Consider the following 16,913-nt stretch of genomic DNA (forward strand, 5'->3'; position numbering starts at 1 on the left):
TCAGAGCATGAAGCTACAGAGAAAGTGAGCAGGTGGAGATAGTACACAAAAAGTCAGAGTTCATGGAAGCAGTGTGTGTACAGTGAAGACCTGAGGGAGGAGACCCCTCTAAGGTGTGTATAGAATAATAGGATTACTGTTCTCTAATGCCAGCGTGGCTTAGCTCTAACTATGCGTGTTAACATGAACACCTCAAGAAAATGTACATTTCAATAGGAAGTATCTCCTGTGTGGCTTAGGTTCTGTTGATCACTAATACTAGTGTACACTGCACAGCACATAGGAAAGCCTTTCCCTCTCAGGTTTGATTGAGTCTCCTGGGGGCTGAGAACAGAGAGTAGATATAAACTGCCTCTCTCTGGAACTTATGCAGGCAGTGCGTGAAGACCATTTCAGAATCCTGACCCCGCATCTACCACAGGCCATAGAGAAGGTCCGGGACAGAGGGAGAGAGCAGAATGCGATCCTCTGTAGAAAGTGAGTTTCTGTTGGAGAATCAACTCTGTTCCTGGAGTTGGTCAATGCCCAGACCAGACCTGTGCTTGGGAAAGCCCAAATACGGTTGCTGGCTGATGATGGAAGGTTTTTCTCTGTAGCTTTGGAGCCTGTCCTGGAACTAGCTCTTGTAGACCAGGTTGGCCTCGAACTCACAGAGATCCACCTGCCTCTGCCTCCTGAGTGCTAGTATTAAAGGTGTGTACCACCACTGCCCGGCATAATTTTCAATTATAAAAGCTACTTTTTGTCTGCCACTTTTGCTTACTAAAAAGCTCTTTGCTTAAATGATTCCAAAACTACAGAAAAATCACATGACAGTACGAAAGCTTCCCCATTTCCTTCCCCCTTATTCCTCATCTCTAGTGTTTTGTGCTTAATGGAAGCCTGAGACTCAGCCATAAGGTGCTAGCTTCTTCTTAAAGGAAGATGGGAAATGAGTTTGGTGAAGGGTGTAAACAGACTTAAATTTTATAATGCTTTATTTTCTGGGGAATGACAAAATGACAACCTTTTAAACAGTGGTGGATCTCTCCCTGTACCTTCCTGTGTGTTTGAAGTTTTTTTGTTTGTTTTTGTTTTTTTGTTGTTTGTTTGTTTTTTTAAAGTTCTTCCAGAAAGAAAATTTGGGTTTTTCCCCCTGGGAAGTGGGGAACTGTTTGTGTGATTTTTATTTTTATTGGTTTTATGACGTCTCTGCTCCATGCATACAAATTAAGACACTTAAGCGAGCTCTGAGGTTGATTCACCTTAGCATCGTCTTCTTCCTTAGTACCTCTCGCTGCTAAGTGCCCAGTGGTGTCTGGCATGGTGAGATTAAAAGTTGCACTTTTCTTAATAGATGCAACTCTCCTCCTGATCTGCAGTAAGCAGGACCTGCTTTTAAGCAATTACCCATCATTCGAGGCCATCAGACACACTGTGCTTTGGTTCAGGTCATAATCAATAATTCATATGTCAATAGGAGAGCCATTAGCTCAGGTGAAGGCAGATGCCTTTCTAATGAAAATCTTCCATTTTCCAAATGACTTTTCTTTTTCACAGAGAGTTGTGGTTGTAGAAGACATAAAACGATGGAAAGCTACGTTGGAGCTTCCTGATCAAACAAAGGAGAACCTAGTTGTAGCCTTACAAGAATTAAAGAAGAAAATCCCCTCCAGGGAGGTGTTGAAGTCGACGAGGATAGGTATGCTCTGAGCTCTGTGGGAAGTACTTCAGAGTGTCTCCCCTCCTTCCTGTACACTATGCCTTGTCTGACCCACCCGGGTTTGCCACACTCACTGGAGGGGACTGTTGTTTAGAGCATTTTACTAGCCTCAGGCTAATACTTTTGTAATATTTTATAAAAATTCAAGAAAAAAATGAAATGAAAATACACAAAACATAGTCCTCAATCTTTAAATTTTTTTCAATTTACTGTATGTTGGGAGGGGGGTCGGGTGTGTGTTTGCCACAGTGCACATATGGAGGTCAGGGGACAGCTTAATGGACATTGGCTCTCTCCCTCTAACATGTGGCTAGTTGGGTGGCAAGCACCTTTACCCACTGAGCCGTCTTGCCGCACCTCCCCTGACTTTTGCGCAGAGTGAGCAGAACTACTCCATTCACTTATTAGACAAGGTCTGTACTTACCATATCGACTGGAAAGTGACAGTGACATATAGGTCACATTTTGAGTGTTCCCGATGCTGACTGCGCAAAATGTTTGAGACTTGGTTGTGACCTCGAGGAGCTAAGGATTTGCTAGAGAAGCAATGGTGTAGACAAACAGGAGTGGTGCCCTGCTGTGGCTATAAATGTGCACATGCGACCTGCCACTGTCTGCTCCCCCGACCTGGAGAGACCGCATGCGCTCAGAGATAAAGCAGTTGCTGTAATCCGGGGACTTCGGAGAGATTTCATAGAGGAGGCAGCATTTCAGTTAAATCTTGAAGGAAACTCGGCTTAATCTGTCCTCAGCAGCAACAATCACCGGCAAAGCCTGGTTTATAAAACAAAACGGTAGCGACATTTGCCGCTGTGCCGTTTATCACAGCTTTGGAGTTGTTTCAGAGGTAAGTGAGGGACCACGCTGAGCTGCCGTTTTAGAGCAGCCCACAACTGTGGCTAATCTGCAAGGGAGGAACAACATGTGTTCCTCAAGCTGCTCTCGGTTCCCCCGAGAGTCCAGGATCGTCTTTCACAGCTGCTGCCTCTGCCCTCACTGGTGCAGCCATCGCCTCCTCTGCCTCCCCTTGACCTCCTCTTCCTGAGAAGCAGGAGAGAGCAGCGTCACACTGTCGCTAACAGCTGGGAAGAGCTGCGCAGAGTCCCCAGGGAGCCCCCAGGAATCTTAGAGTTGCACCCCTGTAATATAAACTAGCGTCTGAGGAAATTAGATGCTTAAAGAACATAAAACCCATCATTATAGCCAAAGAGATGCTCCCATCTGCGGCAGGATTTGCTGTCTTTTTAGGTTGTGGTCACTAGAGGGCAATAAGACCATTCACATGAGCCTGTGAGGCCGTTCCACCAATAGAGGGTACTAGTGTTTAATACTTTATGACCTGCTTGTTTATGTATGTGCATGATCCTGTTTAGACACATATCACAGATACTATATGTGATCAGATCTTAAATCTCAGCATAATAAGCTAGATTGTCCTAAAAGGCAGGACAGGTGATCATTTTAAAACCCGTTTCTGTTTGACCTTTGAATATGACTGCGAGTGCTTTCCAGATGCTCAGAGGTTACAGCTCAAGGGCCATAATAGATCGACCATGAGGTCTGACTTAGCAGGAACTGGAATCCATCCAACTTTGGAATCCTGACCTTACTCCAGCCTTCCCTAAACTTGAAATTGCATGGAATGCAGGGGGTTCCGGGTTCCTTTACAGTTATATCAGGTGAAAATCTCGTTTGGATCATTTCCTGAAAATGTTTACACTTCAACTTTTAGCCTTCCTGCCTGGCTCTACCTTGTGGGGTGTAAGAAACAAATATCTACAGAGTATCTTCTGTGTGCTGGGAACTGTAGGGTATAAAGGAGAAATAAGTTGCTTCTTCTTTTTGAGCTTTGAATCTGATGGAAAGACAGGCAGTTTGATAAGACCTTTCCTGTGGTGTAGTGCTGTGCTCTGTCACCGGGAGAAGTTAGCCAAGTGGATGGAAGTAGGAGAGAAGGTGTTGAAGAATGTGTCAGGCAGAGGGTGCGTCGTGGAAGTGGGAGAGAGAACGTGGTCATGTTCCAAAAGCTCCAAGTTGTTAGGTATATTTAAAATGTAACATGCCAGAGAGAGTATGGCAAGGAACGAGACTGAGAGACAGTCTGGACCAGATGGAGGAGGCTTTTTGTAAGCAATTCAGAACTGTTTGGTTTTGGCAATATATTAGTTATCTATTACTGTATGAAATTGCCCTAAAATTTAGTTGCTTAGGAAAGTATTATTTCACATAGTTTCTCTGAGGGTCGGCAAACCAGGAACCAGTTTATCTGAATGGTTCTGGCTCAGGGTATGTTTATTTTGGTTTAGTTTGGTTTGGTTTGACAGGGACTCTTATAACCAGGCTGGCCGTATGGTTTAGATTGACCTGAAGCTCTGGATTCTCGTATCTTCCTTGCCTAAATACTGTGATTGGAGATGTGCCCCTCTCCTCCTGCTGGTCCCTGTCTTTACGAGCTTGGCGTTGGCTGTTGGTTAGAGCTGCAGTCTTCTGGTGGGCTTCTAAGGGAGCACAATTAAAGGATTGCTTGGAAAAGACCCTTAGTTCCTCATCACACAGCCTGTCCTCATGGCTGTTCCTCATAGCATCTGACTTCCCCAGAGCCCATGATCCCAAAAAGGTCAAGAACTGAAACAACAGTCAATACAGAAGCCACAATTTGCTGTTTGTTTCTTTGGTTGGTTTTTTTGAAACAGAGTTTTGTTGTGTAGCCCAGGTTGGCCTGAAACTCATTATGCACCCAAGCTAGCCTCTAATTTGTAATTATCTTGCCTCGGGCTCTCAAGTGATGGGATTACAGGCAGGAGCCACTGTGCCTGGTTTCCATAGTTTCTTTTATAGCTTAATCTCACAAGTACCGTTTTCACTGGATTCTGCCAGTGGCTGCATGCTTTGAATGGCAACTACCCTAGGTGTGGTTACCAGGATATGAGACTCACCGAGGGTTGTCATATGTGCTGGCTATATAAGCTCATGTTTATTTGTTGAAAATTTATAACCATTTGCTCTTCAAATGTGCTTTTATTTTCTCTGTCCCCCTCCTCAGATTCTACAGGTAAAACTATGTTAAATCTTTTCTTCATGTTTTTATCTGCCATACCCTTTATCCCCTCGGCTCTCTCAGCAGTCTAGAGAATCTCTTCAGATATGTGCCTTCCAAACTCCTAATTCTCTCTTCTGCTGACTCTTACTTACCTCATTCATGAGTTCTTCATTTCAAAACTGTTTTTATTTTTTCGTGTTTCTTATTTTCTCTAGACTCATAGAGCATCTCAAAAGAAATGTCTAAAAAGATACAGCCTTTAACTCCAGCATTCGGGAGACAGAGACAGGCGGATCTGAGTTCGAGGCCAACCTGGTCTACAGAGCTAGTTCCAGGACAGCCAGGAATACACAGAAAAACCCTGTCTCGAAAAACAAAGAACCAAATTTAAAAAAAAAAAAAAAAAAAAAAAAAAAAGAAAGGGGGCTGGAGAGATGGCTCAGCGGTTAAGAGCAGTGACTGTTCTTCCGGAGGACCTGAGTTCAATTGCAGCAACCACATGGTGGCTCACAACCATCTGTAATGAGATCTGGCGCCCTCTGGCCTGCAGGCATCCATGGAGGCAGAATGTTGTATACATAATAAATAAATAAAATCTTTAAAAAAAAAAAAAAAAGAAAGAAAGAAAAAGAAAAGAAAACAATAAACCAAGATATTGGGTACATAAAACTGAATCTAAAGAAAGATTGTAACCATTTCAATGGGAATGACTCATCATCAACATAGAGCGAGGAATTGTGGCGACAGAAACAGATAAGCCCAGATAAGCCATTGCACAAAGCCAAGCCCCAGTCCTGAAGCACATGGATATTTAAAGGGTTTTAGGACCATACTGAGAAAGCTGGCCAGAGGGACAGAAGAGAATGTTGTCGTTTAAATGAAAGAGTCAGGGTTTGGAGGGAGGTGTGGTCAGCTACCATGGTTATCACTGGACCAGATAAGATAAGCTTAGTCCAAAAATGGCACTGATTTATAAAATAAAGTCATTAATAATTTTAGGACAGTCTCAGAGGCAAGGTTGAGGACAGGAGCTAGAGGAGCAAAGTGGGGTGTGGAAATAACCCTGAAAAGAGAGAAACTTTTGAGAAGTTTGGTAGTAGAGAGAGAGGTGACGGGATGGGGAAGGGGAAGGAGGTAGATTGAATACGTCAGGCTTTAAGATAGAGAGTGACAACGTGCTGAACGCTGATGAGAAGGATCCAGTAGAGGAGAGGAGTCAGCGTTGGAAAATACAGGACGAGGTCTCTGTGTTAAACTAATGAGCAACGCTGGGCGGTGGTGGCGCACGCCTTTAATCCCAGCACTTGGGAGGCAGAGGCAGGCGGATCTCTGTGAGTTCGAGACCAGCCTGGTCTACAATACAAGAACTAGTTCCAGGACAGGCTCCAAAACCACAGAGAAACCCTGTCTCGAAAAACCAAAAAAAACAACAACAACAAAAAAAAAAACTAATGAGCAACGTGAAGATCAGCCAGAGCCTTGCATCATTTGATCTGCATTTTATTTCCAATCTGGAATAATTCATTCGCTTGACACACATCAAGGACCTTGATAGACCGTGGCTTATGTTGCATGCCAGAGAACAATGCCCAGTCTGTGTCTGTAAGATCCTCATAGTTCTTGCTTAGAAAGTAAGCATGTAACTGTATAGTTGTGGTTGACTTTTGAAAATAGGAGCTTGGGGGCACGTACTAGTCCGTGAAGGTGCAGCGGCACTCTCTTCTCTGAATTGGGAAGGGTTGTCATAGAGATGCGCCTTTGCTGGTTAGAATGAGCTGTTTGTTGCAGGCAGAGGCATGAAGAAGGAAAGGGAAGCCTAAAGGCCTGAAACGGCACATTACCATGTGGATGCACCGGGCGGTGGTGCACGCTTTTAATCCCAGCACTCGGGAGACAGAGGCAGGCAGATCTCTGTGAGTTCGAGACTAGCCTGGTTTCCTCATTGAGTTCCAGGACAGGCTCCAAAGCTACAGAGCAACCTTGTCTCGAAAAACAAACAACAATCCCAGCACTCCAGAGGCAGAGGCAGGCGGATCTCTGGGAGTTCGAGGCCAGCCTGGTCTACAAGAGCTAGTTCCAGGACAGGCACCAAAGCTACAGAGAAACCCTGTCTCGAAAAACCAAAAAAAAAAAAATAATAATAAAATAAAATAAAAACAAACAACAAACAGAAGATGTAAATGCACAGCAAGAGTGGCAAGTGCTGGTCTGGTTCCGGCCTTGACTTCCTGGCAGTAGTGGGCTAGCCTGGGACTGTCCACCTTGTAGACCCTTCTTCCCTAAGTTACCTTTTGCCACAGTATTTTATTATATCAACAAATGAAACTAGAACACCTACCTTGTGCCTGACACTGTACTAGAGATGCCTGTGATGGACACCAGTGAAGGTCTCTGTCCTAGCTGGGCCTGGTGGATCGTACCTATAATCCCGGTGCTCAGGAGACTAAGGCAGAAGGATTACCATGGGTGTGTTCCTGCTTACAGAGACCTTGTCTCAACGTAACAGTTAATAGCAAAAGGAAGCAGAGCACAGAGAAGAAATAGAAATATCTGTGCAGTGGTAGATGATGATAGTTCATGGAAAAGTAGGGCAGAGGCAAAGGCCCTGGCGATGAATGTGTTGGTGCAGACAGGAGCGCACTAAGAGTGACATCTGAACAAACACGTAAAAGACGTGAGGGAGTGAGCCATGGGAACAGAGTGTGGCCCTGGTCACTCGGGTGAGACATGATGACAGCATGAAGGATTGGGTGCATGGGGCAGCGAAACAGCTCCTCCGAGAGCCCGTAGCTGGACTCTACGAGGACCAGTTGTGGAAGTGGAAGGTGGGATAGCCCATCGCCTCTCTTTTGTTGCCAGAGCTATCTCCTTACTGGCTCTCCTGCCTGCACACGGGCGCAGATCTTCCGCTAGCTGTCTTTGCCGTCTTTCCCATACAGGTTGTTTCTCTTTCTCCCTTTATAGTCAGATTTCTTTCAAAGCGATCTCCACTCACAGTGCCCTTCTCTGGCCTTCTCGCTTTCCCAGCGGGCTTCTCCCACAGTCACTCTCCTCTCAGGACACAGTGGTTTTGTTCTGCTCGGATCCAATGGTCTTGTCTCAGTTCTCATCTTCCCAGGCTTGTGATTTGAAACCACTGATATTTTCCTTTCTCTTGGCATACGTGACACTGAACTGGCTGCTACTTCTGTATTTTAAAACGGTTTCCCTCCAGGCTCTTATCTCAGTTTGTAATTACTTATTTAATTATTTACCTCTTTATTTTCTATTTGCTAGGCAGTAACTCCCTGCCAGCAGGACCATGCTGTAGTCTGTACCAGTGTGTCTCGAGCCCTACTGCTCCAGAACAGCAGTGCATGAGTGGAAAAGGGCAGGATCAGGCAGGGGCTCTTCGTGGCTCTGCTCGCCTTCCATCTCTTTCTTGTTCGGTCTTTCTCCACCAATCTAGGATGCTTCTTTAGAAAGGGCAGCTCAACCTCTAGATGCCATTCCAGAGCACTTAGACAGTGCTCATGGCTCCGGTTTACCTATGGCCTTCATCTAGAATATCCTGTTCACCTCCTTCTTTTTTTTTTTTTTTTTTTTTTTTGGTTTTTCGAGACAGGGTTTCTCTGTGGTTTTGGAGCCTGTCCTGGAACTAGCTCTTGTAGACCAGGCTGACCTCGAACTCACAGAGATCCGCCTGCCTCTGCCTCCCGAGTGCTGGGATTAAAGGCGTGCGCCACCACCGCCCGGCCTGTTCACCTCCTTCTTGATCTGTTTGGGAATCTTAGATTCTAGGAAAGTTTTCCTCATTTGCATACCTAGAATTTCCTTAAAATATCACTAATCCAGCAGTCATATATATATGAAATAGATTCTTATTTTCATTTACCAAGTAGAATAAGTGTAATAGGTTTATCAGCCACTTGTCCTTTTTCCTTCCTTTTTTGGGTGGGGGAGAGGAGCTGGAATTTGTGGGTTTTGTCCATTTACTGGTAAGAATATCATTTTTCTTTTAAAGTGTGTATTTCTTTATTAATGATGTATGTGTTTATTTGTGGGGGTACACACATTCCACAGGGTGTAGTTTTGGAAGTCTGTTCTCTCTTTCCGTTGTAGGGATCCTAGGGAGCCAATGCAGGTCGGCTGGCTCAGTGACAAGCACCTCACTTTAACTACTAAGCTATCTTGCCAGCCTGGATTTTTCTTCCTCATTCTCATGAAATCCATTTAGCTGCTTCAGTTTATAAACAAGGAAACCCACAGAACGGAATGACTTATCCAAGGTCAGAGAATGAGTTAACCTTAGAAAGATAACGGAGAAGCCAACCTTCTTCCTGGTTAGCATGCACCGTGCCCTGGCAACTGGCCCCATGACCCTTCCCTGTGGGTGCTGCCGTCTTTTCAAACTTAACCACTTTTAAAACAGAATGTAGTGTTTTCTTTTGTGCCTCATGTGGGAGCGTCCTGCTGGTATTTCTATTCAGTTTCACTGGTGTTTTGATTTTTGTTTGTTTGGTTTTCAAGACAAGATTTTTCTGTGTAACAACCGTGGCTGTCCTGGAACCAGACTGGCCTCAAACTCACATCCGCCTGCCTCTGCCTCCCAAGTGCTGGGATTAAAGCCATGTAACACCACAGCCAGTCTTGCATATTGAATTCTTTTTTTTTTTTTAATATTTATTTATTTATTATGTATACAATGTTGTCTGTGTGTATGCCTGAAGGTCAGAAGAGGGCACCAGACCTCATTACAGATGGTTGTGAGCCACCATGTGGTTGCTGGGAATTGAACTCAGGACCTTTGGAAGAGCAGGCAATGCTCTTAACCACTGAGCCATCTCTCCAGCCCCTGCATATTGAATTCTTACATAAGCTCTTTTAATGAAAATGTCCAGCTCAAGTGAGACTCTTAGACTAGAAATACATATTTGGAAGTAATTTTCTGGAAATATCTGTTTAGAATCACAAAAGTGAATGAATTCTCTGAGTTAAAGGATCTTAAAAAGGCCAAAGGATTGAACCTGGAAGAAAATTCATGGTGAGGGAGTGGGAAGAGAGGGCATAGCAGCTGTGGAGAGGCTAAGGGAAGGTAGGGAGCAGGGGAAAGGTAGGCAGGCAGCAGTGGCGCGTGGGCCAGGGACAAGTGTCTTCAGAGGCACAAGATTCTCAAGTGCTCAGGGAAGCTGAGGATCAGCCATGCAAGGGAACCTTGTGGTTATTGGACCTCTGTGAGTGGATGCCTTTATCATAAACCGGCAGGCGAGGGGCGTCAAGCACACAGAAGATGAGGCGATGATGAAGGTTGGCCAGCAGGCACACCCCCCTGTAATTCTGCATCTGAGAGTCCGGGGGAAGGGTTCTGTCAGCTATGTTGACCTGTTTCAGAGATTCCTCGCTGCTTTAACTCATGGCTGGTAACTACAATAAATAGCTACTCGTATTTATGAAGTGCTGTCACGTCCATGACCCATTTGACCCATGTCACAGTCCTGTGAAGTCATAATTGTTTTCTCAATTTTGAAAATGGGAAAATTGAAGCTTCGTGAGTTTAACTTGCTCCAAGTCAGACAGCCAAGTGATGAGCCACAGTTCTAAGGTGTTTGTACACCGTGTCCCGCTACTCCGTGACTCCTGTTCTCCTGCATCGCTAAGGCGAAGATGTTGGGCAGGGTCACATTCCTTCTGAAGGCTCAAAAGGACAGTTCAGTTCCTTTTTAAAAGCCACCAGAGCCAGGCAGTGGTGTGCACCTTTAATCCCAGCACTTGGGAGGCAGAGACAGGCGAATCTTTGTGAGTTTGAGGCCAGCCTGGTCTACAAGAGCTAGTTCCTGGACACGCTCTAAAGCTATAGAGAAACCCTGTCTCAAAAAAAAAAAAACAAAAAACAAAAAAAACCCCCACAAACCTGCATTCCTTAGCTTTTAGTCCCCTTTCTCCATCTTCAAAATTAGTGATCTGAAGTAGAGCTCTTCCCACAGCCCATCTCTCTGACCGGTCCTCTGCCTTGCACATACCCACTCCTTGTCCTAGTTCAAGGGACTCACGTGATCACATTGAACCCACTCTAGAAAATCAAGGCTAATCTCATCTCAGGGTCCTTAACCTTAACCATAACTGTAAAGTCCCTTTTGCCGTGTGAAGTAATGGCACAAGGGTGAGGTGAGCATCTCTTGGGACATCATTTGTTTGCCATCGTCCTTACTTAACCGCCATACTGTTTCAGGCCTCCGTGTTCTTGCTCCGGTCTTATGCTATCTTGTCTCCTTCCGTAGTCACAGAGACTCAGGGAAAACTGCTTGTTTCCTGTTCTCTGTTGAATTGACTCAGTTGTTCTTCAGGGCTCTTAGGACCCTTTGCAGCGATGTCCTAGGGCCTGTGATAGTTCACGCATCAGTGTGTTTGGTATGTTAGCCCTGCCTGGAGGTTCTTAGTGCACATGTGTGTCTTGTTCAGTGTACTGGTCAGTGCCCAGCCTGGGTCTGGGATACACCTCATATTTGGTAATGTTTGCTAAATGACCAAATGGCAGCTTCCTGTGGGGAATTTGTTTTAACAATGTGTTAGGATGCAGAAACCCTTAACCTTAAACCCAGGGGACCTGACCTAGGTCATAAGACCAGCAGTGACACTGCTTACTTTAAAGCATAAACTCTGTGGAGCAAATAATGACTTTTTGCAGATCATTAACTTCCTTGATGTAGCTACTGACCAACTTGTAACCTTGGGGAAAGGTCATGGAACCTCTTTTTTCCGTTGAAATGAGAGAAGGTAGGACTGTTTGATCACCAGAGGTGACAGGCTAGGGCAAAAGCCGGGCAGCTTAGGTATGGTCTTGACGACCAGCCCTACTTTTCACCTTGCTTCTTACGATTTAGCCCTCAGTACCTCGGGCTCTTCACCTGTAAGATAGGGAGTTGTGACAGCATCTACTAAGGTTCCGGGGCTTGCAGGAGTAAGTCAGATACTGTTGGGCAGCTCCCCGTTGCCATGGCAATGCCTAAGCTTGTCAATTCAAAGGGGGAAAGACCAGTGCTGACCACGGTCAATCTCAGCCATGTTCCCTTGGCCCCTTTGTTTCCAAGCCGTGGTGCGTTGGACAGAGCAGAGCATCATGGGGAAGCAAAGCTGCTCACCTCCTGCGGTGGGAAAGCAGCGAGACAAGGAGGAGCGAATCCCCTTCTGAGGCTCGTCACCAGTGATCTTCTAATTAGCCCCACCTTCCAAAGTTTCCACCATTTCCCAGAAGTGCCGCCACCTGGGCACCCGGCCTTCAATACTCGAACCTTCGGGAACATTTGGCTTCACCACAACAGACTGCACAGTGCTAAGAAACTAGCTCAGAAGTGGTACCTGAAACTCCCTTTGTGCTCTAACATGTGTGGTTCTGCCTCCGTTTTTCCAGGAGTCACCTAAGCTCTCTCCTTCCTGTCCCTTCTCCATTTTGCTCTTGGCATGAGGTTCTTGCCTCTTCCCAGCCGGGTTGTACCCTTCCCCCAACCTCCCTCTTAGCCCTACACCCCTCAGGTGTTTTTCTTGATGCCTGCAGATTCTCCCTGCCACTCAGAGCATGCCCACTGTGGGAGCTCTGTAGGATAGACTGGCCCTGAAGGCTAAAGGCGGTGACTTCATTACCCTGGCATGAGTACCAAGCCTCTGTCCTTCAGTTATTTCTCAGGGTCTGTCCTCTTCTGGTTGGAGAATACTAAGAAGGTGCCTTGCATTATCTATATAGAACCTTGATGAACACTGTGTCGGGCCCTAATGATGGAGCCTCTTAACATCCTGTTAGAGGTTCGGTGAGTGATCCCAGAGTAACACAGTTCAAATCCTGGCCTCAGGACTTCCTAGCTGGGAGACCTTGACAAATTATTCTACTGAGCTTCAGCTTACTGCTCATAAAAGGATACAGTAGAGAGGTTTGATTTATTGTTAAGTAAATGGACTAATCCGCACTAAGCCTGGGATGATGGGCAGAAGAAATTCAGAGCAGGGGCAAGAGCTGAATCAGAAACTTCATCTTCTTAACACCTTTGAATTCACTTTGTCACAGCGAGCTTTTATCTGCAGTTGTGCGCTTTTCTTAATCAGTTGCATCTGTGTCTAAATGTTGGTACAAAACTAATTTGGAAGCCAAATGTAACTGTTTGAGCCAAGTATGGTGGCACACACGGTTAATCCTAGCACTCAGAAAGCAGAGGCAGGCAGAATGTGAGTTTGAGGGCAGCCTAGTCTACATAGTAAGTTCCAGGACAGCCAGAACTACAGGGGGGAATAGAGGGAAGGAAGGAGGGAGAGAGAGACCTTGTCTCAGACAGCAAACACATAACAGACAAAACTAGTTACAGTTTGATTCAGTTCAGTAAACACTTGCTGTCTCGTCTGTGATAACCCTGTGCCGAGGACTGGAATATTACTAGAGTAAGGAATAGGTTCATCCCTCGAGAGGTTTACAATTTAGAGGAGAAAGTTGATGTTGATTACTCTGAGCGGGACTGGGGATGTAGGTCTGTGGTAGAATGTTTGTCCAGCAAGTGCAAGGACCTGAATTTGTTATCCACCACTACCAAATAATAATAATAACAATAAGAAGAATAAATAAAAAGAATAAATATTCCAGGCAGGAGCCATGTGAGCTAAGACTTGGGCCAAACAATGTGACCCCAAAGCAGACAACAGTTTTAGTTTCTGTGGAAGAGTTGGGGTGGAAGTAGAGGAGGGTGACAGAAGTAAGGCCAGCGTGGTCTTAGTGCTATAGTTAGACGCTAACTTGAGGGCATTTTGTGATTCATATTCTCCCTCACGTCTTTCTTCCCCTCGCCCCCCCTTTTCTCTCTGTCTTTCTCTCCCCCTTACTAAGCAAGTGCCTGACCCATGAGCTCCACCCTATCCCCTTCAAATGACCTTGTGACAGTCCTATGGTCTCAGGGTAGAAGATGAATTGCAAAGGACCAGGTTTGAGACAGCAGTTGCCCAGTTCTTACACATGGTGAACAAAAGCGGCATCCCCAGTCCTGCCTAGAATATTTAAATACCTTCTTTCTCCTCTAAAGAGCAAATATGTTAATTTAACTATTGCAGTAGACCCAGGGAGAGGCAATGAGAGTGTGAGTCAGGGCAATAGAAGTGAAGGGGGCGGAGGAAGAGGAAGGGGTGCAGGAAGTGTTAAAGCAGTGCACCAGTGTCTTGGAGTGAGCGCACAGGGGAGCATGTGTTACTATTGTGTGAGCAGTAATGTTGAGTCTGGGGTACTTTAGAATGAGGCATCTAGTAAGACCCTGAAGACACGGTCCCTTACCCAGGGGCTTTTGGCTAGAGACACACACTTGGGAGACATCTGCTGCAGGTGGAGGTCAGACCACAGGAGCAGATGAGATTACCTGGGCCGGGCAGGTAGAAAAAGAAGCCATGGACAGTGCCCAGCTGGGGTCCTCAAGATAGTAAGGGTTACTCAGCATCTACAGTGAGCACATTCCCTGTACAGGACAGATGGTGTCTAAGAAGGATTGGTAGAAGACAGTTCAGAAGGAAGGGGGTCCCCGTCTCAGGTGCCGCAGAGAGGCTGAGAAGGCCCCTGGATTTGACACCGGACAGCAGAGAGTGGCATCACTTCTAGGAGGGCAGAAAATGTGGTGAGGACCAGGTGGTGGGAAGGCCCCGTCCCCACACGCTGCTGCTATTAGGGGCGTGATATGCCGCCTCTTGATGCCACTCAGAAGAACCTCTGTTAATAATTTTATTGTAAATTCTGTAAGACTTTTTTGTCTGCATATAAACAAATATGGTGTTTATATGTATCTACATATGTAGTTTTTAAAATAAATATTGGCTCACACTGAACATACTCTTCTACTGATTTTACTTGACTGGCATCTTAATGGCTCTACGTGTAGAACTATCTACATGTTTACTTTTTGTGTTTCTTTCTTTAGGGGTTTTGTAGTGTGGATTTTTTTTTTTTTTTTTTTTTTTGAGACAGGGTCTTACTCTGTAGCCCAGGCCTGCCTCTACCTCCTGAGTGCTGGGTTGCAGGTGGAACTGGCGTGCATAGTTTACTTATTCCAGTTTGTAGCGACTATACTCTTGTTACTGTGGGAACATACTGTAATTTTTAGTGAGTGGACCCTTGATAATGAGCTCATAGGTTGTTCCTAGCTCTTCCCGACTTCAAACAGCGCCAAGGTGAATGTTTCTCTTCCTTTGACAGGGTGAGTGTAGGCTGATCGTGAGGATTGTCACCTGCCCAGCTGTCCCCAGGGCTGGGCATGAAGCAAAGGCTCTGTAGCTGTCACAGCGCCTTCGGTTAAGATGCCTGGGTCTTTCAGTGTCTCCTTTCTCTTTGTATTTTTATGTATTTTCATTCTGGTACTGGAAATTGTAGCTACAGCCTGGAATATTCAAAACACATGCACCCCCCCTTAGTCAAACCCTTAGCCGCCATCTTTGTGTCTTTAGCATTCACAGCACTGATCCACAGGCAACGTGAAGAGCTGTCTGCTGGGAGGCCGATCTTGAGGACACGAGAACCAGTCTTTAAAAGGAAGAGTCCAGGAGTGAGCTCTGCCCTAAGTGATTTGGTTTCAAAAGTGCTTTTCTGAGCATTTGTTAGCTGGAAACACCTTCAGGCATGGCTAGTGAGAGCTGTTTCTTCTCCTGGTATGACATGTCTGTTCTCTTCTCCCTGGTCAGCGGGAAGACAGCTGAGAAGGCCCCTTCATAACTGACTGGTTAGCGCAGGAAGTTACAATCGCTGTTACGTCGCCATTATCTCTTCAGCCTCACTTGGTTTTCATCTCCAGGATTCTGCTCACAGAACTTTTTAGAAGTGAGGATAGTTTCTTTTGAGCCCAGCATGACTAGTGCCTGGCACAGAACCTTGACACATGACCTTTGGCAGAGAATAGTGAATCAAGCAGTGTCGGGCTGGGCATTTGGCATAACTGGGGAATTGATCTGACTGCTTCCCTAATTTAAATATGTTTCCCATTGTTCGTGATAACTCTTTTATTACATATTAAGTCCATCCTTCCCTCTCTCTCAGATGGGATCAGACTGTGTTACCTAAACTGACCTTAAACTCGGGGCCTTAAGTGGCCATCCTCCTGCCTCAGCCTCCTCGGTAGCTAGTACTATAGGCATGTGCCTCTGCACTCAACTTTAGATTCTTAAATATATGTTTCTGAGCCTTATTTTTATTTCATAAATTTATCCATTCGTTTTAGAGATGATCTGTGTAATGTTAAGTAATGTTGCTTTATAATGTGTTCTGATACCTCAGAAGGCTGTCTGTAGCAGGTTAGCCCCTCTGTTTCAAAATAGTGTTTATACTCCTGTGCAGCATCGTTGCAAAGTTAAGTCTAGAAATCGTTGGTTGTGTTCTAATAAAAAATACCTACTGAGATTTTCTTAGTAGAGATCCTGTTAAATCTATAGACTCTTCTTTTGGGTTTTGGGGCGTGTGTTTATTTGTTGTGGTGGTTGTTTTCAATAATGTCTCCCATAGCACAGGCTGGTCTCAAACCTGAGATGTAACCAAGGATACCTTAAACTTCAGTGCCCTGCCACCGATCCTGAGTGTTAATTTCACAAGCTTGCGCCGCCACGCTCAGTTTACAAGTCAGTTTCTCTGCTGGTGTTTCTGTGTGTCCCTTTCTATCACCTCATGTGAAACAGTCCCCTTCATTCGTGTGTTCTGTTCAGTGCTTAAGTCAAATATATATGTACAGCTGTGCTGGTGGGTCTCAGCCAGCCTGTGCCTGCTGATGGAGACCCAAAGAAGAATGTACTCCTCAAGAAGCTCCCTTGTGAGCAAGAGGTGACTGGCAGATAGGTGCAGCGTGCACTAGGGAGCCCTGTGGTGAGCACAGGTGCAGGGCAGGGTGTCAGCAAAGCTGCGGGAGCTCAGGAAGGCTTCCTGGGGGCTAAGCCAGCTGAAGAGCAAGGAGAGTATTTCAGGTGGACAGAATACTTATAGGGATATACACATAAAGAGACAAGAAAGAATATTCAAGCGTTTTAGGAGCTACGAGCAGCTGGTGTAGGACGACCGGAAGCAGCTGGCACTGAAGCTAGGAAGTAGGGGGGTGGCGGGTTGGGAAGGGACCCACGTGAAAGAGCTTGGCTGTAGGACTTAAGAGTTTAAATAGAAGAGTGAAATAATCAAATTTATGTTGGGGGGGGAAAGTTATT

General features: G+C 45.5%; 1 protein-coding gene across 1 annotated transcript in view; it reads left to right on the plus strand.

Annotated features, from left to right (window-relative positions):
• Tceanc2 (transcription elongation factor A N-terminal and central domain containing 2) overlaps positions 1 to 16,913 on the plus strand; it is a 41,329-nt gene that overhangs the window by 12,062 nt on the left and 12,354 nt on the right. Inside the window, exon 3 of the mRNA XM_057784206.1 lies at positions 1,540 to 1,681. Coding sequence (XP_057640189.1) covers positions 1,540 to 1,681 — 142 coding nt within the window. The remainder of the gene's footprint in view (positions 1 to 1,539; positions 1,682 to 16,913) is intronic.

Source organism: Chionomys nivalis, chromosome 11, assembly GCF_950005125.1.
Source record: "Chionomys nivalis chromosome 11, mChiNiv1.1, whole genome shotgun sequence".
NCBI lineage: Eukaryota > Metazoa > Chordata > Mammalia > Rodentia > Cricetidae > Chionomys > Chionomys nivalis.